The sequence below is a fragment of the Paroedura picta genome, chromosome 10 (genome assembly GCF_049243985.1).
Source record: "Paroedura picta isolate Pp20150507F chromosome 10, Ppicta_v3.0, whole genome shotgun sequence".
NCBI lineage: Eukaryota > Metazoa > Chordata > Lepidosauria > Squamata > Gekkonidae > Paroedura > Paroedura picta.
Window position 1 is genome coordinate 25,623,728 of NC_135378.1, and position 22,998 is coordinate 25,646,725.

General features: G+C 45.4%; 1 protein-coding gene and 2 long non-coding RNA genes across 13 annotated transcripts in view; 2 read left to right on the plus strand and 1 right to left on the minus strand.

Moving 5' to 3' along the window:
• Positions 1 to 14,881, plus strand: part of LOC143819747 (TBC1 domain family member 1-like) — a 40,905-nt gene extending 26,024 nt beyond the window's left edge. For all 7 annotated transcript variants that reach the window (XM_077301674.1, XM_077301675.1, XM_077301678.1 and 4 more), the window contains 6 exons: positions 1,158 to 1,316; positions 2,493 to 2,737; positions 3,370 to 3,529; positions 8,930 to 9,099; positions 9,423 to 9,593; positions 13,834 to 14,881. In XM_077301674.1, the coding sequence (XP_077157789.1) occupies positions 1,158 to 1,316; positions 2,493 to 2,737; positions 3,370 to 3,529; positions 8,930 to 9,099; positions 9,423 to 9,593; positions 13,834 to 14,037 (1,109 nt within the window). In that variant the 3' untranslated portion in view covers positions 14,038 to 14,881. The remainder of the gene's footprint in view (positions 1 to 1,157; positions 1,317 to 2,492; positions 2,738 to 3,369; positions 3,530 to 8,929; positions 9,100 to 9,422; positions 9,594 to 13,833) is intronic.
• Positions 1 to 22,998, minus strand: part of LOC143819749 (uncharacterized) — a 36,533-nt gene that overhangs the window by 4,616 nt on the left and 8,919 nt on the right. For 2 of the 4 annotated variants that reach the window (XR_013225076.1, XR_013225075.1), the window contains exons 4-5: positions 5,800 to 5,943; positions 775 to 1,185 (exon numbers count right to left, since the gene is read on the minus strand). This is a non-coding gene — a long non-coding RNA (uncharacterized LOC143819749). Of the gene's footprint in view, positions 1 to 774; positions 1,186 to 5,799; positions 5,944 to 22,998 lie in introns of those variants that run through there. The other 2 variants (XR_013225078.1, XR_013225077.1) reach the window with 1 other exon arrangement.
• The window catches only part of LOC143819750 (uncharacterized), a 79,855-nt gene continuing 76,682 nt past the window's right edge, over positions 19,826 to 22,998 (plus strand). For both annotated transcript variants that reach the window (XR_013225079.1, XR_013225080.1), the window contains exons 1-2: positions 19,826 to 19,948; positions 20,617 to 20,760. This is a non-coding gene — a long non-coding RNA (uncharacterized LOC143819750). The remainder of the gene's footprint in view (positions 19,949 to 20,616; positions 20,761 to 22,998) is intronic.

Below are 22,998 nucleotides of genomic sequence, written 5' to 3' on the forward strand. Positions count from 1 at the left end.
TTCCTGAATGCTCAGGGCAGGTAACAACATGAGATAAACAATCAAAATATAAAATCATATATAAATAGAACATTTTATATTTCCATCTCCTGCAAACTGGTTTAGGTGTGTGTGTGGGGGGGGGGGTAAGATCTATATCGGCTTGCCTTACTGCAAGGCTTATGATGTGTTATTATCGCTAGTTTTTGGATGGCGATAACTTCCAATCGGGGTAATTGTACATCTTCTGGCAGAATGCACTGAACCTATTCAGACCTTGTCAGACTCTCAGCCCAGCCCAGAAATTCATTTTCTTTCTGTCTCTCACTCTTTCCCCATCCCTCTCCCCCAGCCACATGTGCACACCAAATGCCCACATCTGCCTAAGCCAGCCGTTCTCAACTTTTTTACTATTGATAAACCCCTGAAACTTTCTTCAGACTTTGAGAAACTCAGAAGTTTCATGCAGAATGTGGTTGGAAAGCATAGCTATGTACATGCCCACCTGGAGCCCCTCACCTTCCAATCCCCACCAGGCCCATCATTGCCGTTGGGGGGGGGGGTTAGTCAACATAACCATTTATGGTCGTAAAGGTAAAGGTATCCCCTGTGCAAGCACCGAGTCATGTCTGACCCTTGGGGTGACGCCCTCTAGCGTTTTCATGGCAGACTCAATACGGGGTGGTTTGCCAGTGCCTTCCCCAGTCATTACCGTTTACACCCCAGCAAGCTGGGTACTCATTTTACCGACCTCGGAAGGATGGAAGGCTGAGTCCACCTTGAGCCGGCTGCTGGGATCAAACTCCCAGCCTCATGGTCAGAGCTTCAGACAGCATGTCAGCTGCCTTACCACCCTGTGCCACAAGAGGCTGATATCACCCAATTAACACATTTTAAAAATGTATAAAAATTAAGCCCCATCCATTCTGGAAACCCTTTTATGGCTGTTAAGAAACCCCAGGAGTTCATAAAACACTGGTTGAGAAAGCCTAGCCTAAGCAGACCTGCTCCCCAGTGTGAGAATGTAGGGCTTCAGGAAATAATGTCTGCTGCAAAAGGGTGCAAATTCTTGCTTGGGAGAAACGAGCTTGTTCCAATGCAATAATGAACAGTATATGCTGTCTTCCTCCAAATCCATTGGTTCTTTTTTCTTCTTTATTCCTGTCTTCTTCAACAAGGAGTTCCTCGGCATCACCGGGGCGAGATCTGGAAGTTTTTGGCAGAACAGTACCAGCTGAAGCATCAGTTTGCAAGCAAACAGCAACCTAAGGATACACCTTACAAAGAACTCCTGAAACAGTTAACCTCCCAGCAGCATGCCATACTGATTGACCTAGGTAAGGCACCCCAGAATTTTTGACCCTGTAATGGGAATCAGAATGTCATTCTTTGTGAAAATGGGTGAGGAGAGGTCTCTACACTGAAGAACATCTTTCACATAATGTACAGTTCTTCCTCAAAAGAGCTGCTTCCATCGCAGTCTTGAACAAAGCCACCTCAATCCATCAGTCCATCAAGGTTGATATAGTATCACTTAGCCAGACAAAAACAGAAAGCCAGCCTGGTGTAATAGTTAAGATATGAGGCCTCTGACCTGGAAAATCGATTTTGATTTCCCATTCCCCCTCCACATGCAGCCAGCTGGGTGACCTTGGGCCAGTCCCATTTTTCTCAGAGCTCTCTCAGCCCAACATCCCTCATGGGGGTGTCTGTTGTGAGGAGAAGAAGGGAAGATGATTAGAAGCCACATTGAGACTCCTTCAAGTAGTAAAAAACTGGATACAAACAGATGCTCCTGTCTGGCCAAAGAAGGCATATCCTTATCCATGGTTCCTCTATATATTTGTGAAACAGCCTGGGGGGGGGGTGGAATGTGTCCAGCTGTCCAAGTTGGAATAGGGCCAATCAGGGTGTAGCTGGCTGCACCCTAATTGGCCCTGCTCCTACAGCTCCTGTCCTCCGTCCCTGGACTCTAGTCTCTTTGCTCTCAGACGTGCCTCAGTGCCTAGAGCCAGCAGCAGGTAAGGGGAGAGAGCCCTGGGCAAAAGGTAGTGGTGGAGGGCCTGCTAATGAGGGCCTCCCAGCCTGCTAAACAGGGCCTGGTAACGAGGGCCTATTGGCCTGTTGGCTGGGCCTGCTAACGAGGGCCTGCTAAGCAGGGACTGCTAATGAGAGCCTCCCGGTCTGCTGACTGCCTTCTAAGGAGCTCTGTCCTAGGCCTGCTAATGAGCTTGCCAGCCCCCCACCCCCAATTGATCCGGCTGCAGCTGTGGTCCAAAGCCCCCTTTGCTGCCTGGCCAGGGGAGGGGACCCTTTCAAGGCCCGTTCTTGAGAACGGGCTTTGAAGCTAGTTGAAGCTAGTGATATTTATATTTAGAGTTCAAATTCTTAGTGACTTTAAAACAATGACTCACTAGTATCTTAGGAGAAGCAGTTGGAAATGTATTCTCGATTTGCCTGACTCCCTTTTTCTTGAGGATGTTTGTATTCCCAACTTGGGTTTGTTTTCTCAGGGCGCACCTTTCCAACCCACCCGTATTTCTCTGCCCAGCTTGGAGCAGGGCAGCTGTCTCTCTATAATATCCTGAAGGCCTATTCCCTCCTGGACCCAGAAGTGGGCTACTGCCAGGGCTTGAGCTTTGTGGCCGGCGTGCTGTTGCTTCATATGACTGAAGAAGAGGCTTTCAGGATGCTGAAGTTCTTCATGTTTGACATGGGCCTTAGGAAACAATATCGACCCGACATGACCATTTTACAGGTGAGGGGCCCTGCTTGTGTTTTGTTCAAAAGGATGCTTTACTTGCTTTCCCTTTCAGAGCTCCTTCGACAAGATGATCTTGTGCAATGAATTAAAAAAAGAATATCGCATCTACTAAAGGAAAGTACCCTAGACAGAAATTTAGTGACCAGATGTTGTGTTCAGGGCACTGTGTAGAAACAGATAGGGAATCTCCTTGAAACGTATTAACCAAGGAGCATGTTAAAAACAGTCAGAGCCAACGGTTCCTAAAAAGGGTACAAACCCACCCCCTCCAAACCCAGCATTGGCCATTTTGGGTTGGGTAAGTGGGTGGACATGACCATATCGACCAATAAAAGTTTAACAAATTTAAAAACTATATTTAAAATGAATTAACTCCCACCCATTCAGGAGGTTCTTCAAGAGGCATCAAGAAACCCCAAAGTTTCAAAAAACCTTGGTTGAGAAAGTCTACTGTAGGATATGAACTGGCCGTGACTTGTAACATCTTAAATTTCCCTGTCACCTTCTCTTTGTCTTTTTGACTTACATAAAGGTGCCTCCTGGACCAACAGTGATTAACAAGCAACATCTTAAGAACTGTGGATGTAACTCTGCATTCCCGTTTCATTTGTTGTTTTCACTTGCAGATCCAGATGTATCAACTTTCTCGGCTCCTGCACGATTACCACAGAGACCTCTACAATCATTTTGAAGCACATGAAATTGGACCTAGTCTATATGCTGCCCCATGGTTTCTTACAATGTTTGCTTCTCAGTTCCCCCTGGGATTTGTGGCCAGAGTGTTTGGTGAGTCTTTCTTATGATCAGGGATAACTTAGGACCCTGTGTGAGATCTGCTTGTCAGGTATTGCTTAGGATATAGCATGTTTGTCACTCAAGAGGTTTTTCCTTTTCCTTTAAAAGAAGGGTACTTGATAAAAGAACACAAGCAGTTCTCAATAAGTCATAGTACAGTAAATGCAGGTATTTGTCTTCAAGTACCAGATGTTTCTGGGCCTCTTGTGGCGCAGAGTGGTAAGGCAGCCGTCTAAGAGCTTTGCCCATGAGGCTGGGAGTTCAATCCCAGCAGCCGGCTCAAGGTTGACTCAGCCTTCCATCCTTCCAAGGTCGGTAAAATGAGTACCCAGCTTGCTTGCTGGGGGGTAAACGGTAATGACTGGGGAAGGCACTGGCAAACCACCCCGTATTGAGTCTGCCAAGAAAACGCTAGAGGGCGTCACCCTAAGGGTCAGACATGACTCGGTGCTTGCACAGGGGATACCTTTTTACCAGATGTTTCTAGTGTATCTGCTTATTTTGTCATTTGACTTAATTTTATTCAATACTGTTTGATGCCATCCATAAATTGGCCAATCTAAAAGTACGTATTGATTAATTAACACAACTGGCCTGTAGCCATAACTAATGATTTTTCTTGTATTGTATGCAACATAAGGATTTTATGAAAATTCTGAGGACAGACCATAATCTCATTCTTATAGACATTCAGAGTGGTAATAGTGGGCAGTAACAGCGTCTGTTAATCTTGGATAGCTTGTTGTGCTTTTGACTTTGAAACATAGCATGTCTTCACCATTTATGATAGAGGGGTCACATTGTGAATGTGGTAGGTGTTTTGGTGAAAGAAGGAATGGTTAAAATAACAATGTACAGAATGGTTGTTGCTGTGACAGCAAAAGCACATGATGCATGTTTTGAATTAATGTGGGGGCTGTCTATAAAATATCTCTCAGTAACTGGGGAAGGATTTGAAGAATTGTGATGAAAGAAGAATTAGCTGTTGTTTAAAACAGGATAGTAAGAGCCAACAGGGATATGGTTTGAAAAAATATATTTGAAAGTATAGTATTATTTATGAACTAATGAAGTGGGTTCCACAAAAGCATCGTTGTTTGGGGTGGTTGTTGGGGGGGGAGTGGTAAGGCCTCTGAGGAATACCAGGCTCATGACAAGGAGGCAGGCAATGGCAAACCATAGATTCATTGAATAATAGAGTTGGAAGTCACCTCCTGGGCTATCTAGTCCAACCCCCTGCACTATGCAGGACACTCAAAACCTTATTGTTCATCCACTGGAACCTGCCACCCCCTTGAGCCTTCACAGAATCAGTCTCACCGTCAGATGGCTATCCAGCCTCTGTTTAAAAATTTCCAAAGATGGAGAACCCACCATCTCCCAAGAACTCACCACCTCCAAAGATGGAGAACTCACCACCTCTGAGTGTCTCTTGCCTTGAAAACTCCACCAGGGGTCGACATACATCAACGATGTCTTGAAGGCACATTCTGATACCACCAAGGCTTCTTATAATTTGAGGTGGAAATTTTGACAGAGCTGCATATTTTGAGCCAAATTCTGAAGCTAACAGAATTTGGCGGCAGCCCTAATCTGCCTCTAAATCTGCTAATTTTACAGACAAGTCTGCTTAGGTATGGAATCAGGTCAACGTTCCAAGTGTAACACATTGAGATTGTGTTTTGACAGTCTTTTTCTTAGCCATGCATAATAAAAGAATTGCTGGCACTACTAATCAGTGTCCTGCTTGAATGCCAATAAACTAAAGCATATGTTATATGAATGAATATACTTTGTGTTTTGGAACATCTTTCTAACCTTGGATAATTTTTGTTTTATTTTAAAAACATTAATGTGCTTTCCTCATTTTGTTTGCATCTCACTGTTTCGTTTCCTGAAGAACTTACTTGCTCTGATAAAGTGGATTCTGGTCCATGAAAAATTATGCCATATTTGCTAGTCTTTAAAGCACCACAAGTTCACAGGACAGTGGGTTTCTTGAGGACTAAAGATACGTTGTTTTGATCCTGGCTAATTCAGAAAATCAACTAATCTAGAGTCTTTCCATCAGCTGACAACATAGTGTGTTCTGTTCTCACAGTCCAGCAAGGAATGAAATTCAGTATGCAATAAAACATACAGTTTATAACATTCTGACCCCTCTGTCTTCTCATTTGTCTTATACTTTGTGTAGAGCAAGGGTCCCCAGTGTGATGTTTGTAGGCACCATGGCATCCACTGGCATCTTTCCCAGTACTCACCAAATATTTTTATAAAGCTGTTGAGGCCATGTGGGGTTTTCACTCAGCAGGGCTTGTGATTGGCTTGTGAAGATCTTATTGGCTTTTCAGATTTCAAAAAATCAACTTCAGCATGAGGATTTTCACTGCATAACTGAAAGTAAACTGTAAGGAAGAAAACATTTTACATATGTTCATTTTGAAGGGCTGTCTGTTAAGCAGAGCTTCTGCCTGAAATGTTGAATAATTACTATTATTTGTGGTTGGCTCCACCTCCTATGGCAGCCATTTTGTGGTTGGGCCTACCATAGTGTTTCAACATTACAAAATTGCTTGCAGGCACAAAAGGGTGAGGCATTTGATTTAATTTATTGAATGTATAGAACTGTCCCTCCTTGGCACAGCCATCTTAGGACAGCGTACAATTGAAAGCCAGTAGAAAATAAGGCCGAGACTTACCCGGGCCGCCTATTGACGGGCGGGGGAGCCGGCACCAGCAGACGCCGGGGGATGACGTGCCAAGGCACGTCGGGAGCGGCAAGCCGCAGAGCGTGCGGCGCATGGCTAATGAGGCGGGCAATAAATAGGGCCACGTGCGCCAGCCCGCCTCATTAGCCGCGTGGAGCTGCCGGGGACGGAAGATTTCCCTCCCACCCTCCCCTTCAAAATACATGACTACATACATAAAAGCCGAGGGGGAGGAGCATAAGGAAAGGGGTTGCTGATGTTTGGTTGAGTTGGATATTTCACGTAATACGGTTCTGTTTTTCTAATTCTACGTCACAGCGGGCGGGGTGGCATAGGGAGAGCCAGAGTTTTGGGGGAGTACGGAGTGTGCCCGTCTCCCAGGTGGGGCCTCTTAAGAGGTGGCTGGGCATGAGCACCTGACCCTTGGGGGAAAGGGCTGGTAGTTCATGCAGCCGGGTGGCCCGAGGTTGGACCAACGGAGGTGTGCGCCCCCTGCGGTACCTCGGGTGGGTGACACTTCCCAGATAAGGACCCTAGTGGCTAGGAATCCTCACTCCCGGCTGGGAGAAGGAAAGGGATTCCAGGATGCCGCTAGGAAGAGCGGGTTGGGGTGTGGTCGGCTGACCACAAGAAAGGCTCTTCCCTATGCCCCACCAACACTCCAGGTTAATAAAGCTGTGGCCGGTTTTGCCAATAAAAGTGGTGAGTAGCGTCGTTATTCGGTGCCCAAAAAGTGCCCACCTGCCTGTCAACAATAAACAGTAAAATTAAATATAAATCACTTAACAACAGTTGGAGGACAACAGTCAGCATCCTTCCTGGGGTACAGTATGAAAGTCTTTAAAGAACTCCCAGATGTAGGATTGGATCCCACCTAGATTTCCACAGGTGATTCTTCACCCCTCCGGTAGAAACCCTACCTACTCCATGAAATGTTGATTTGAGGGACAGGAATATTTGGAGGGTTGGTGGGGAGTCTTCCATTAGGGGAAAATAAGTAAAGATTCACCCCCCCCTCACCCCCGAAATCGAAGACGAATCCAAACCACAGTCTTGGTAGTACTTAAATAACCCAAGAAAGTAGGTCATGTTCATTGCTCCCCCATATTGAACACATGAATCCACTTTATGCTGAATCAGACAATGCATTTAAGGTCAGTACTGTCTACTCAGACTGGCAGTGGCTCTCCAGGTTTCAAGGTGGAGGTCTCTCATATCATCTACCATTTGATCCTTCTGTCTGGAGATGATGGGGATTGCACCTGGAATCAAGCCGATGTTCTACCATGGAGCCACAGCCCTTACACATGGAGGCTTAAGGCTAATAGGATAGTAACCCTAGGAGATCAGCTTATCTTCTCTGCTGTGCTTCTTGTAGTATCATCAGTTGAAAATTGGTGGTGTGGGCTGGAGGGACCAGATCATGCGCTGAAGTTCCAAAACCTCTTTGTTTGCCTTTTCTTCTCCCTGCATGAACTTTCAACACCCTCGTATATGAGGGCCCTGTGCAACAAAGAGATGTTATTTTAAAACCTCTTACTTGCTCAGTAGTAGAAGAAACTCCACGGAAACAATGTTTTCTCTGTTCCAAGATTGTAGATAATTTGTTTTGGTTTTTTTTTAAGTCCCAAAGTCTTCTCGACATGCTGACATTTATTTGGATCTCCATACGGCGTGGCTGCTGGCCCACTGCCCATTTTGCAGTAAGCTGTTGGACTGGATCTGTTCTTAAAACAATTGGCCTTTTGTTTAAACTTTCGGTGTTTTGTATTAGGAGCAAGGCAACCGGTCCAACTTGTGTGCTCATATGGCATCTTTCACAGTGAGGCATGTTGTGTATATGTTGCTCCTCTTGACTACACTCCTAAGCATCACTCTTCACTGGTTCTCTCATACTCTGTGTAGTTTTTAAATTTTGGTCACATTGGCTTTCTGACTAGAAGCCTTGGTGGAACTAAGTTTTGTCCACTGAAAACAAAGGCATCTGGTATTTTTTACGAATAGATGGCAAATCATTTAAGGATGGTTTGTCACGAGCAGGTGGGTGTTTGTCAACACAACTGATGGAAGCGGGTAAATTACATAGACAGGCATCCATTTCCTCATTGCTAGACTACTGCAGTGCACTTTACAAGGGTTGCCCTTAAAATAATCCTTTGTAACCTTAAACTCAACCATTGTCAAAAACTAGCCATTTACATCATGTAACATGGATAGTGGAACAACCTCCGTAGGGAACTTCCGCACAAACCTCTGAATGCTGCTGCTAGGAGGCAATAGCAGAAGGTCTCAGTCCCATGCCCTGTTTGTTGGCTCTCCAAGGCAATTGGTAGGCTCCCTCCTTCGGGTAGGGAAAAGTGGCATATAACTGTGTGTTAGTATCGTAGAACTCATGACAAAGTACAGGGGGTTACCCGATTTTTTCCCCTCTCAACAAACCCATGAGGAAGATTAGCCCAAAGGAAAGCATGATCAGTCCAAAATGGGCTATATCTTTGAGCAAAGTTTTTGGTTTAGGTCTCCAAGACCCAAGTCCAGTACTTTATCCACTGTCCCGGAGAAAGAGTGCCTTACAGAAACGTACAAGTAAAACCATTCGCTGTGGACAAGTCCAATAAAAAATTATTACTATGTCATAACACAGTTATTTTCTTTTTCTCTCGCCCCTCCCCCTGCTTTTCAGACATGCTGTTTCTCCAAGGTTCAGAAGTTATATTTAAAGTGGCTCTGAGCCTTCTGGGAAGTCATAAACCCTTGATTCTGCAGCACGAAAGCTTGGAAACCATTGTCGATTTCATTAAATGTACTCTTCCAAACCTGGGCTTGGTACAGATGGAAAAGACCATTAACCAGGTATGAAAGCAGGTATTATGAAGAACTATTAAATTATCAGGTCATATGCTGCTTATTCATGTTCTGGGGGGAATGTATCCATGTATTTCTCAATAAGGTTTTTAGAGGCAGGTGAGGCTGAGAGAGCCCTGATATCACTGCTCGGTCAGAACAGTTTTATCAGTGCCGTGGCAAGCCCAAGGTCACCCAGCTAGTTGCATGTAGGGGAGTGCAAAATCAAACCTGGCTTGCCAGTTCTCCTAACCACTACACCAAGGTGGCTGAGCTATCCCTTGACCAAAATAAAATAATGAAGAACCTCTTCCATTTTGCATACATCACAGGTATTTGAGATGGATATCTCCAAACAGCTGCAAGCATATGAAGTTGAATATCATGTCCTTCAGGATGAACTGATTGATTCGTCCCTCAATGACAATCAGAGGATGGATAAATTAGAAAAAGCAAACAGTAGTTTACGTAAACAAAACTTTGACCTCCTTGAAGAGCTGCAGGTATAATTTTGTGTTCCCCCCCCCCCTATCTTATCGAATCTACATTTCTGTCTTGCTGTTTCCCACCAGGCGTTCAGGGTTGCATGCTGGGAAATACCCGGAGCTTTGGGAAGTGGAGCCTGAGGTGGGCGGAGTTTGGGGAAGGGAGGGGACCTCATCAGGGTATGATGCCAGAGAGTCCCTCCTCCAAAGCAGCCATGTTCTTCAGGGGGACTGATCTTGTCGTCTGGAGATCAATTGGAATAGCAGGAGATTGCCCAGTGAATCCAAAGGCTGGCAACCCTAGCCATATAAGTAGTTCTTCCTGTTCAGTTTTATCTTCCTAACACCCCGGCGAGATATGTTAGGCTAACAGGGAGTGAATGGCCTCAGGGAGTTTCATGGAGAAGTAGGTATGTTATCTTGTTATGGAGGCAAACATGATTTTAAAAAAATGCTTCTTGAAAAAATTAAAAATTTAATCTCAACAGTGTGCATTCGATGTTACAATATGCATGCAGGCAATAAATGCTGATTCGTCAGTTTATTTACATCTGGAAATAATCACCGGGGGGATTTTTTACATTTATTATTTTGAAAACATCTGCCCAGCTGAAGGAGCCTTTGTTGGTGCTCTGCAGGAAATCAGGTGGCCATAATTTAATTTATTTTAAGATTTTCTAAGATTTCAGTCTTCTCATTTAACAGTGCATTTCTATGGAAGCTGTAGTTCTGCCCTGTTTTTCAACCAAACCACAAATTGGCTCCCAAATAGGGTTTTCAGAAAATCAAAATCAAATAGCAGTATTGGTACGATTAAATCAGGGATTCCCAAGCAGGGGTCCATGGAGCTCTGGAGGGGGTCCGTGGCTTTTCCCCTCCTGCGTTTTATGGACTCAGCCACAAGCTAGGGAACTGGCCGCTACCGGTACTCCCTGAGATACCCACAATCATAGGGGAATCTTGCTTTTACCTGTAGCAGTTATAAAATGTCGCCTTTTTAAGTCTAACGGAAGTGGGTATCTTTAACTATTTGTAGATCAGATGTTTATTCCAGTAACATGTGGTGTAGTAGGTTAGAGCAGGGGTCGCCAACCCCAGGCCGCGGCCCGGTGCCGGGCTGTGAAAGCCTCGGCACTGGGCCGCACCAGGGGGAGTGAGGTGCCTCTTCCCCCATGTAGCGCGGCGCTTGCCGGGCCTTGAGTGAATCGGCCGCTTCGCTCAAGGCCCGGCAAGCGTCGCGCTGCGGGGTGGATGCAGGCGGAGCTGCTGCACGTGCGCATTTGCGCCTACCGGCGCCCGGGCCTCCGTCTCCCCCCCCCCCATAGACCAATCCCCGGCCTTCAAAAGATTGGGGGCTGCTGGGTTAGAGTAGGATCTGGGAAATCAGACTAGGTTCGAAGCCCTACTCATGTTATGAAAGCCTGCTGAGTGATTGAGCCATTCACACACTCTCCACACACTCTCCAGCTGACGTACCTCAACCGGGTCGTTGTGATGACAGAAGATAATGATAAGCTGACTTGGGTCCCCCTTGCGGAGAAAGGCGAGGTACAAATAAATTAAATAAATAATGGAAAGACTATCCTGGGGGTGGGTGGGTGGGTATTGGGATGAAGCGGGTTGTTCATCTTTAGGCTTTCTGTGCGGTCCCAGATGAAACTGCGCTTGCACAGGCCTGTGGCAGAGCTGCACAAGCAGAGCCGCATGTGTGCCTGCACAGAAAACCAAGTAAGTCTGACCTTGTTTTACCTGTTTTGAGATTTTTCTGAATTTGGGGGTCAAAGTAAAAATTCAAAAAGCAGGAAGGCAAGACCATTCAACTTAGTGCTGCCAGGACTGGAAGTTCTAACTCTGGGGAGGCAAAACGCCAATTGATCAGTTCTTGGCAGACTCCACTTTGGATGGTCTGAGCCATGATTCATGTCTCCTTCACTCACTCACTCTCAGTGAAGTTCCTAGGCAGCCCCTCTCTGGATCAACCACACTTAATTAATTAAGCTTAATTAAAATGCCTCGGTTAATAAATTCATACACGTATTAGTCAATCTTGCATAGATTTATTAGCTTTCTCATCTTTTCGTCTCTGTTATTAAGCTGCAGGATTGAGTCAGTGTAGAGTTTAAATAATCAAGATTTGGAAGGGGAAAACATAGACAAAATGTGATTTACTTGCACTGAGGAGTCATTGGTCTGACAGGTGCAGTGTTGAGGGGGGGCGGTAAGGCAAGCCAAACACTACACTCTCCCAGATGCTGGATGTTCAATGATTGGGGGAGTGTGCAGGTTTTAACACCATTTATTCATTTGTGGCCAGAGTACAATGCAATTACATTTATCCTCTAAACCAGGGGTAGTCAACCTGTGGTCCTCCAGATGTCCATGGACTACAATTCCCATGAGCCCCTGCCAGCAAATGCTGGCAGGGCCTCATGGGAATTGTAGTCCATGGACATCTGGAGGACCACAGGTTGACTACCCCTGCTCTAAACCAACCTTTTGACCATGGAGGAGTCCCTGAAATAAATGTTCAGGCTTTAAGGATCCCCGGATTTGCTGTGAACTGTCCACGTCCTCCTGCCACGCCCTTTCCAGAAGTGCCGTGTCACCATCATCACCCACGCCTTTCACTCTCCTTTCACTCTCTCCCCCCACCTTTACTACTCCTAGTAATAATAGATAATTTTATTTGCATATAGCCATAGGCTTTTACAAAATATAAAATACAAATTTATAAATAGTAAAATAGAATAAAAAGAACTATATAAAATATAATATTTAAGACCAAAGAACTGAAACAGCATACATGGTTACCAAAGGGCAAGAGTTTTAGAGGCCTGCCTTAACGGCAATAAGGTAAAGGTAAAGTTATCCCCTGTGCAAGCACTGGGTCATGTCTGACCCTTGGGATGACGCCCTCTAGCGTTTTCATGGCAGACTCAATACGGGGTGGTTTGCCAGTGCCTTCCCCAGTCATTACCGTTTACCCCCCATCAAGCAAGCTGGCTACTCATTTTACTGACCTCGGAAGGATGGAAGGCTGAGTCAACCTTGAGCCGGCTGCTGGGATTGAACTCCCAGCCTCATGGGCAAAGCTTTCAGACGGCTGCCTTACCACTGTGCGCCACAAGAGGCTCACAACGGCAATAACGTTGACCCTTATTTTCCTCGCAGCCAAAGCAAATAGAGCCCTTTTATATGTTACATTATCAACATGGTCAGATAAAAGATAGATTGTCTTTTCAGCAACAGAGGGAAGGTTAGAATCCTGTAAGATCTCATTAAGGAATTTGGCCCTTGACTACTACTATGGCTGTTCTGTCTCGTGTAGGCCAGAAAGAAGGGCAGGAGCTGAGAAGACAGCCCAGACTCCCCCCCCCCCAATACCACACCACAACCAACTCCCCCCACCTTTGATTTTGACACTCCAAGCCTATCCCTGTCCACTGGGCCTTCTGGGTGGAGGCGGCCAGTTCCCAAGCTTGTGGCCGAATCTTTTAAAGCAGGATTGGGAAGGCCATGGACCCCCAGAGGCTGGAAATCCCTTCTCTAAATTCAAAAGGAGTCACTGGAGAAACAAGCAAACTAATATCTGTGTAGCCCCACTATTGTTTTTTCTCTCTTGGACAAACTAGGGCAGGGGTAGTCAAACTGAAGCCCTCCAGATTCCATGGATTACAATTCCAATGAGCCCCTGCCAGCAAATGCAAAATCTAGAGGGCTGCAGTTTGACTACCCCTATACTAGGGTGTGCCAAAGAGACCCTCACGTTGAATTTGATATTCATCTGCCAATTATTAAATAGATCTAAGGCTATAAATAAAGGTAAAGGTAAAGGTATCCCCTGTGCAAGCACCGAGTCATGTCTGACCCTTGGGGTGACGCCCTCTAGCATTTTCATGGCAGACTCAATACGGGGTGGTTTGCCAGTGCCTTCCCCAGTCATTACCGTTTATCCCCCAGCAAGCTGGGTACTCATTTTACCGACCTCGGAAGGATGGAAGGCTGAGTCAACCTTGAGCCGGCTGCCGGGATTGAACTCCCAGCCTCATGGGCAAAGCTTTCAGACTGCATGTCTGCTGCCTTACCACTCTGCACCACAAGAGGCTCATAAGGCTATAAATATAAATAAACAAATAAATAAATAAAACGGTGATGTTCCCCAAAGTACAATACAGAGCGAAGTATGTGTGCATTCCACGTAAGTCAGTATTTTTTTCATATTTCCTCTCAAACGCACACACTCTTTTCCTTATTTCAGGTGGCCAATGGGAAAATACAAAACCTAGAGGTCATGGTTGGAAGTCTGCTGAACTGCGAGAGTAAACTGAAGCAGACGGTTCTCGCCCTAGAGCTGGAGAGGAAGGCCTTGCTTGAGACAGTGGAAGAGCTGCGCACGCATTCGGCAAGGCCCATCGGAACCCCTCGGCTTGCCAGGCAAGAGCACATGGACGCTTCTATCTGACAGCAGAAAGGAAGCAAGGAAGAGCTACAGGGACAAAGAAGGGAAGAATCATTTTCGGAAATGCAATCGTGATCTTCCCCATCCTCCTTCACATTGCCCAGGCCTTAATTTTGGTTGAGTGAAACGAAAAAACCAAACAAAAACTTGCACAAGAGAGAAGTGTGTTACCGATGGAGGAGACCATCTCTCTTCATTTCTACGATTATTTTGAATGACACATGTATGCGCAACATAACAAGCAGAAGAGCCCTCGTCGGGTCTGGTGGTCATGTTGCTTTTGACCACCACTCCAGCATGTGCAATCCCGAACTCCGCAGGAAGCACTTCTCTACCCAAGGGCTCCGTTATGCTTTCACATCACGTCTTTAGGAAGCTCCCCTTTCCAAGGCCGCCGGCTGCAAAAGTACTGGAGAATGGCCGAATGTTGGAGCTCCTGAATGGATTCTTGCCTCTGTTTAGAGGTCTACGATGTATTTGTCCGTGATTGGAACTCAGTACCTTTCTGACTTTGGTTTTGCCTGAACTTGAAACAGGTCCCACCATTTGCATTGGATTTTTGAAACTCCCGCATTTGTCAGAAGGTGCCATAAGAGAGCCAGAGAAAGCTGAATTTCGCCATGTAATAATTTGGAGTTATCTGTTGTTATAAACGTGTTTATTTTGATCATGCTTTTTTGTTTTCCTTTACGTATTCAAATGTTGCAGCATGGTTAGCGCTTTGATAAAATAGATCATATTCAGGATGTTCTTCTTTTTTTTCTTCCCAAGTGTGAATGGTGACGAAGCCTGAAAGTCTCATGCCATTGTGGTGGATCATGCCTTAAAATTTCCTATTTATTTTAAACTGTTGTGTTGTATTACTTATTTCTTAAGTGGGGAACTAAATGGCGTTTATTTTTTAAAACTCACTAGTATTTCAACCTTGACAGAAAACTATCAACCTTGACAGAAATTTTATTCTTTAATCCAGGGGTAGCCAAACTGTGGTTCTCTAGATGTCCATGCATGCTGGCAGGGGCTCATGGTAATTGTAGTCCATGGACATCTGGAGAGCCACAGTTTGGCCACCCCTGCTTTAATCATTACCTACTGCAGTTGTGGAGGTATTTCCAAAAGCTGAGTGCATGCTAGATGTAGCTAAGCAACTTTTTTTCACAAAACAGTGGACTGATAGTTGAACTAGGAACATAAGCTTTCTCAAATATGTAACTTTTAAGGCAAGGATATATTTTTAACAAGATCTTTGTTGTCTTTAAAGGAAGTATTTTTAGAACATTGAAAATCCCTTCCTTTACAACTAGATATGCCATTTGATCCAAGAACATGAAATTCAATATTTGCTGTCAAGAGGGATCAACTGGTAGCACGAATGTTATGGAGGATTTATGGGATTTCACCTGAACTGTTTTTGTTCCAATTCATAAGCACCTTCAGTGTGCATAAGTGTTTTCATTCAGGTTTGCTGCCAATAGTTGAATTGATTACACATCTTTTCAGTAAATTTTCTGATTTCACACTGACATATATAAAGGGTGCAGTCTCCAACCACTGATATTAATTGGGACGGTACCATTGAGTTTCAGGAGCATACAGGCTGCACATGCTGAACATATATATTCACTGCAAGCTTAAATTGATTTGATTTATCATTATTTCCACTTTTCAGGGAACCCTGGGATAGAAGATCTCCAAAAGAGAGAACCAGGTTATTATTATCATTGTTATGAAGACGAGTTTGTTTTTATACCCCAATTTTCACTATCCAAAATTGTCTAAAGGCAGCTTACAATCACCTTCTCTTCCTCTCCCCACAACAGGCACCCTGTGAGGTATGTGGGACTGAGAAAGCCCTGACAGAACTGCTCTGTGAGAACAGCACTAACAAGACTGTGACTGGCCCAAGGTCACCCAGCTGGCTGCATGGGATTAGATTTATTGGCCACCTCTCCCTGACAACAGGCTCAGGATGGATAACATCAGTAAAAGCATGTACAGAGTCAAGATAAAAACATTTACAAACAAGAATTTTAAAATATTAAAGATAAAAACCCTATTGAGTGCTCCAACTCTGGCCACATGGGCCATATAAGTTCTGGCATTGATTTTATGTCCAGATTTCAATTAGCCTTAACCATGTATGTTCTGGAAGAGTATCGTCTTGCGGGCCCTTCTGAACTTTGTCAGCTCCGATAGGGCCCTGATCTCAGCTGGCAACTCATTCCGCCAGGCTGGAGCTGAGAATTGCACTTCTTTGAGACTGGGGATTGCCAACCAGTTGGAATGTATAGCGTGCAACACTCTTTCTGGGACATAGTTGGAGAGGCGGTCCCTCAGGTAATCCTAGGTTCCCAAGGCACAAGACCTTAAAGGTTACAAACATTACCTTGAACTTGGTATTCAACTGGTAGCCAGTACAGCTGCTAGAGAACAAGTTTGATTCCCTCGTCCTCCACACACTGCCAGCTGGCTGACCTTAGGCCAGTCACAGTTCTCTTAGATGTGTTCTCACAGTGCCCTGTCAGCCCCACCTACCTCACCGGATATCTGTTGTGGGGAGAGGAATGTGTTTGTAAGCTTTTCTGAGACTCCTTTGGGTAGTAAAAAGCAGGGTATAAATCCCAAATTTTCCTCTTCCACAGAAATGGGGCTCAGGTGGTTTAGAGTCAGGAGTTTGAAGGTAGGGCTATTTCCGTTGGTGAGCAGGCTGGCTCAGACTCTTGGAGCTTCTGGGGGTGTCCCAACTGCCTCACCCTGTGGGAGTGTTGAGTGGCCAGTTCCATCATCTTCTGAGTCTTCAGTATCATCTGAGGAAGAGTCTGCATTGTGATCCATGCCACATTAGTTCTCGCAAGACCCACTGTCCAGTTTTCTATCTTTAATCATCAGTAATGACAATCTAAGAATCTCTTGATATGATTGTTTTGTTTTGGGTTTCTTCACAGGTTTTATTATGTTTGCTGTTTTGTGTGCCCACTAATGTTGCATTTGAACTAAGGCAATAACTGATATATTGGCTTTTTAAACACTAAACCAAACAGCAATAAAAAGCCTTGGAGATAATGAACCCTGTCAAATGTATGTTGTTTTTAAAAAGCAGAGCATTACCTCTTGTTGTATTCTTGTGGGGAATATGTGAAGAACCTGCTACTAGTAAGTCCCAGTACCTTTTTACCAACAGGCTAGTGAACTCTACACAGTATGAAGGTGTCTTCATCTGCCTGGCCTGGATGGCCCAGGTTAGCCCAATCTTGGTTAAAACCTAAGCAGGGTCAGCTCCACTAAGTACTTGGATGAGATACAACCAAGGAAATCCACAGAGGTGCTACACAGAGGTGGGCAATGGCAAACCACCTCTGCATGCCTCTTGCCTTGAAAATCCAGTGGGGTTGGCTGTGACTTGACGGTGCTTTCCAACCACCACTTGTGTCTACCTCAGTATGCAATGCATCCACCATTGGTGCTGGAATTCTATGCTTTGTCCCCTAGGTCACATCTAGAAAGCAACAGATATCTATGCTTTCCTCAATCCTCCCCCTCTGTCAGTCCTCTCCTCTATGGGAAATATTGCATGGTAGGTCTGGAAGTGGGTGGACAGTTATCAGTAGCTCCAGCTAAACTTTCTGACTGAGAGGCAGCTGGAAGTGTGAAAATGTATTTGAAATGGCTGCAGCCCCTAATGAATGCCAATGAGTGACTGAGTACAGAACTTAGCTAGGGTATTGTAGAGAAGTGAGGGTAAGAGGCTTTGAGGGTAGAGCAAGTGGTAAGTACAGGCTTTAGTAAGGTGACCAGATTTTAACATTGGTAAAGTGGGACACCATTGACCAGGAGGGTTCTTGATTAAAAAAATGGTCTATATGGAGCAACAAAAAGTTTCATAGAATGCAAAAATAGTATTGTAATACATATTTTTAAATTTCAACATAAGGACAATTTGCCAGGTACCCCCAGTGTTTGAGGAGTGGGCCTTTTCTTGGTATGCAGAAGACCCCCGGGTTCAACCCTTGGCCTCTCCAGTTAAAGCATCTCTGGGAGACAATATTGAAAAGCACCACTCCAAAGAGAGCCTGCAGAAACAGGGCCAAGGCAAGCCTATGCACTTAGTTGCCTCCACCCACCCCCATCCCAGAAACAGTGTCTGTTGTGGGGAGAGGAATGAGAAGGCGACTGTAAGCCGCTTTGAGCCTCCTTCGGGTAGGGAAATGCAGCATATAAGAACCAACTCTTCTTCTCCTTCTTCTATGAGACAGAGACAGAGAGTCGCCCAAACGAGCCCTCATTTCCCTGCTACAAACAGCCCTGATTACCTCCTACGGCTTCTGCTGCAAGGGGGGGGGGAGATATCTGCACCTGCCAGTGTCCCCTGGGTCCTAGCACCCATTACATTCCTGGTTGCAATGGGCTTTCTTGCTAGTCTGTAAGCGCTCCACGGAAGCGGTATAAATAAAACGCTAAGGGTCCTTGGGGTGGGTCCTGTCCGTGATGGGGAAGGGCGCCCATTGGCCCCTTCCCCCTGGAATGACAAGCGGAGGGCTCAATCGGCAGGTGCAAAGCGCCTGCCACTTGAGCCGTCCGCTTGTCATTACGGGGCCAAGGCGCCAATCGCCAGCCGTGCACAGCTTGGCCCAGGCCCTTGGCCAACGTCCCAGGCCTGCTCCCAGCGCTCTGCCAGCCCGCTCGCTTGAAGAGGGAGCCACCAGCCGGGTAAGCCTTCCCGTGCCCTGCCCGCACGCTCGCCACAATGGCCACCCAGCAACCCTGTTCCCAGCCTCGCCGCCTGCTCTCCGAGCCTTCCCCAGCCCCTTGGACCAGCCTCCTAGCCCTGTTCTAGCGCCCAATGTCTTAAAGCAACACCAGACTAAAATTATAGTATCTATATAATATTCTAATGCCAATTTTTAAAAAAATTCTTAGCAGTGGAGGGAGGGAACTGCTGCTGAAGGAATATAGTTGTGGGGAGAGGTTGTCACCCCTACAGTAGCTGGCCAAACTTTAAAGCAGTTCCCATGGAGGAACCCCTGAAATATTTTTCAGGCTCTGAGGAACCCTGGGAGTGGTGCCAGGCCCCTTCAGAGAAGCAGGTGAGGAAGTAAGATGTGGGAACCAGCCAATCAATTGATTGCCCATTTACACATTCCACTGTGGAGAAAGAGACTCAGCCTGTGGAGGAACAGGGAAAGTGGTCTCTAGTGATGTAAGTGGCCAGTTTGGTGTAGTGGTTAGGAGTGCGGACTTCTAATCTGGCATGCCGGGTTCGATTCTGCGCTCCCCCACATGCAACCAGCTGGGTGACCTTGGGCTCGCCACGGCACTGATAAAACTGTTCTGACCGATCAGTGATATCCGGGCTCTCTCAGCCTCACCCACCCCACAGGGTGTCTGTTGTGGGGAGAAGAATTGGAAGGCGAATGTAAGCCGCTTTGAGCCTCCTTCGGGTAGGGAAAAGCGGCATATAAGAACCAACTCTTCTTCTTCTTCTTATCCAAATTTATGAGAAAGGCTGCAGAACTCCTGGGGAGCTCTCACTTAACCCCAAAGTTCCTCAGGACACTGGATGGGAGTCCTTACTTTAAAGGAAAACAAGTTTGAGAAAGACTTGGAAATCTGCAGAAGGTGCATGAATGTGTCTTCATGCTGAAGAGGAAGCAGGAGAAAAACTCAGTCCCCAACTGCCTTGAGCCAAGGGCGCATAACCTGTGTGAGAATGATCACAATGGTATTATGATTCATCAATGCACATCACCAGTGTCATCACAACTCATCTCCAGTCTACAGAAATGAATTCCCCTGGAGAAATATAGCTGCTTTGGAGAGTAAACTCTACGGCACTGTACCCCACTGAAGTCCCTTAGTTGCCTCCACCCATCCCCATCCCAGAAACAGTGTCTGTTGTGGGGAGAGGAATGAGAAGGTGAGTGTAAGCCGCTTTGAGCCTCCTTCAGGTAGGGAAAAGCAGCATATAAGAACCAACTCTTCTCCTTCTTCTATGAGGCAGAGACAGAGAGCCCCAGGCTCCATCCCCAAATCTCCAGTGGTTTCCCAACCTGGATCTGAAAATCGTGCTCCTGCAGGTGGTCAGAAGGACCTGGCAAGCCTACGGCTCATTACAGGACCACTTTTGGGGAGAGTCAACCCCACTGAATAGACCTGGGAAGGATTCTAGGCAGACCTGCCTACACTGCTAGCCAGGTCTTTTAACAGGAGAGGGAAAGGTCTATTTGCTATGACTGCTGAGTCAGCTTTCCTTCCCCCTCTCCCCAAGAGCTTTAATCCCACCCGTGCAACTTGCAGCTAGGAAATCCGCCTTAATTTCCAGACACAGCATGGCTTGTCCTGTTCCCCCAGATTTATTTACACAAGCTATGGTAAGATGAATAGCTGTCTCAGATTCTTCCCACCTGGAGACGGCTTCTCAGACATTTCCAGCACATGATCTTTTGTTTTAACATATTGTTCCCCGGGGACTATCTCTAAAGCGAGGATTGGGGAGTGGTCTGGGTTGGGAGGCCTCTTCACAGGTGCATTGTTCTCAGAGACGACTTTTTGCCAGCTGACAAAGGGGATTTTAATAACCTCCAGGAGGCAAGAGGAGTTTTGACTGTGGGAGCAATTTCTCAGACTTGGGAAATATCAGGGTACAGTAATTCAAAAGCGAGAGATGCCAGGACTTGCTCGATCTTCATACCTTCGGGCTGGTTTCTAATGAATCATCATATTCCATAGGTGAGGCTAAAAAAGAAATTGTTGTATTGTCTACAATTCCTGTCTGGGGTGTGTGTACATATATATATGAACGTATGTCAGGAATATTCAGGCTGATTTGGGATACTGGAATATACACAAGAGGTGTTGACCAATAGGGCACAACAGTGCAATTCGGAGCAGAGTCCCACCCTTCTAAGCCTGTTGGCTCTGGTGGGTTTAGAACAGGGGTAGTCAAACTGCCGCCCTCCAGATGTCCATGGACTACAATTCCCATGAGCCCCTGCCAGTGTTTACTGGGACTCATGGAAATTGTAGTCCATGGACATCTGGAGGGCCGCAGTTTGACTACCCCTGTTTTAGAAGGATGTAATTCTGTTTTGGAGCATGTTGGGGAGGTAGATATCATTCTATAGATATCATTCTATAATTTTAACATCCCTGCTTAAAATGTTACGAAATGGCATGAGTCAAATCATCTCACCAAGTATTATCCAACTGATAAGCAGATCTTCAAGGTCTCAGGCAGAGACAACCAAAATGTTTTTACCTGGAATTGGTACAGACTGAGACTGAGGATGGGGAAAACCAGACTGTGATGATAACAAGGCAGGAGATGTTTGATATATGTTACAGAGGAGGCAAGGGATGTGGAGACATGGCTGTCATTTTCAGGAGTCCTGAGTTTCTTGTAATGCTAAGTTCCATTGTGAGAGACACTCTGGTTATGGATTTTCTTAAACAACTGTTTGCACAATGGATGTTTGTGGTAAACTGTTTGATTCGTCAACCAGTTCATCATTCAAAAGGATGGGGTGTTGGTGGATTCCAGTACCAACAGAAATGGAGTGCATGAGAAAATCCACCTGAACTCCTGTAGGTCAAAGATTACAGATCTATAAAGAGGCATTTGCCTCGCTTTGTCTTAAAGTAACAAGACTTTTTTTCCAAAAGGAAGTTTTTCCAACATCATAGCTCAGTTCAAAAGAATAAATGAGCTGTTACATTTCCTTTAATTAACTTCCAACTTTTTCTTCAAGCAAAGTCTGATGTGGACCAAACAATAGAAAGGAAGGAAACAAGCTTACAAGCAGTAATTTTTAATATAGCAAAAACAACCACAATGATGTATTTTAACTTGCTAATTTATCTTCAAGAGCTTCTTTGGAATGGACAGCTATGAACTTATGCAGCAGAGAGATGGAACTGGTAGATGCCTATGTAGCCAGCTTGTGTCCCCAGTGATTTTCTAGTCTTTGGAATATGAAGAAGCTCCACCAGAGCTGCCGTTTCAGAAATTAGCATATATTTATTTTATTTAGAACTTTTTAAAATCAAGGTGTAGTGGTTTTGAGAGGCATAGTGGTTAAGAACAGTGGCCTCTTATCTGGAGAGCTAGTTTGATTCCACACAGATCTCTCAGCGCCACCTACCTCTCAGGATGTCTGTTGTGGGAAGAGGAAGGGAAGGCGACTGTAAGCTGCTTTGAGACTTTGAGACGGGGTATAAAACCCAACTTCTTTAATTGAACTGGCCAGAGAGTGCCATCTTTGAGGAATATGGATAAGACAGGTTGTTGTTATGTGCGAAGTCGTGTCCGACCCATCGCGACCCCATGGATAATGATCCTCCAGGCCTTCCTGTCCTCTACCATTCCCCGGAGTCCATTTAAGTTTGCAGGATAAGACAGGAAGTATCCCCAATTCTCCCTAGATGCATGAGTGACTGTATATGCAGTTGTGACCATATTTTGTAAGTCAGGGGTAGTCAAACTGCGGCCCTCCAGATGTCCATGGACTACAATGAACTAAAACCCAAGAGGTTTTAACTATTGTAAACCAAGAGGAGAGGGACAATAGAAATATTCTAATAAATAAACAAACAAATAAATAAATAGAGGAGTTGAATACCACTGAAGACCTAAGCAATGGTGATACCGTACCACTGTCCAAACTGGTGATGATCAAATACTTTTCCGTTTATGTGAGAACTTGGCAAGCAAGTGAAGGCTTGCTTCTTAATGATCGAATGGAGTTGCATTTTGCAGGACGACTGGGGAAGGGACATCACTTCCTATAGCGTCCAGGAGGATGAAGTGGACCCCTTGAATGCAGGTTCTGTCTGCTCAGGGCCTCTTTTGTATGAAGATACATATCCTAATTTTAAAGCAACAAATTCCTTGGAAATGATGCAAAAATATCTGGCATTAAGCCTTGCTACATTGAAAGATGACTGGGTAAACTGCCACTATAAACATGT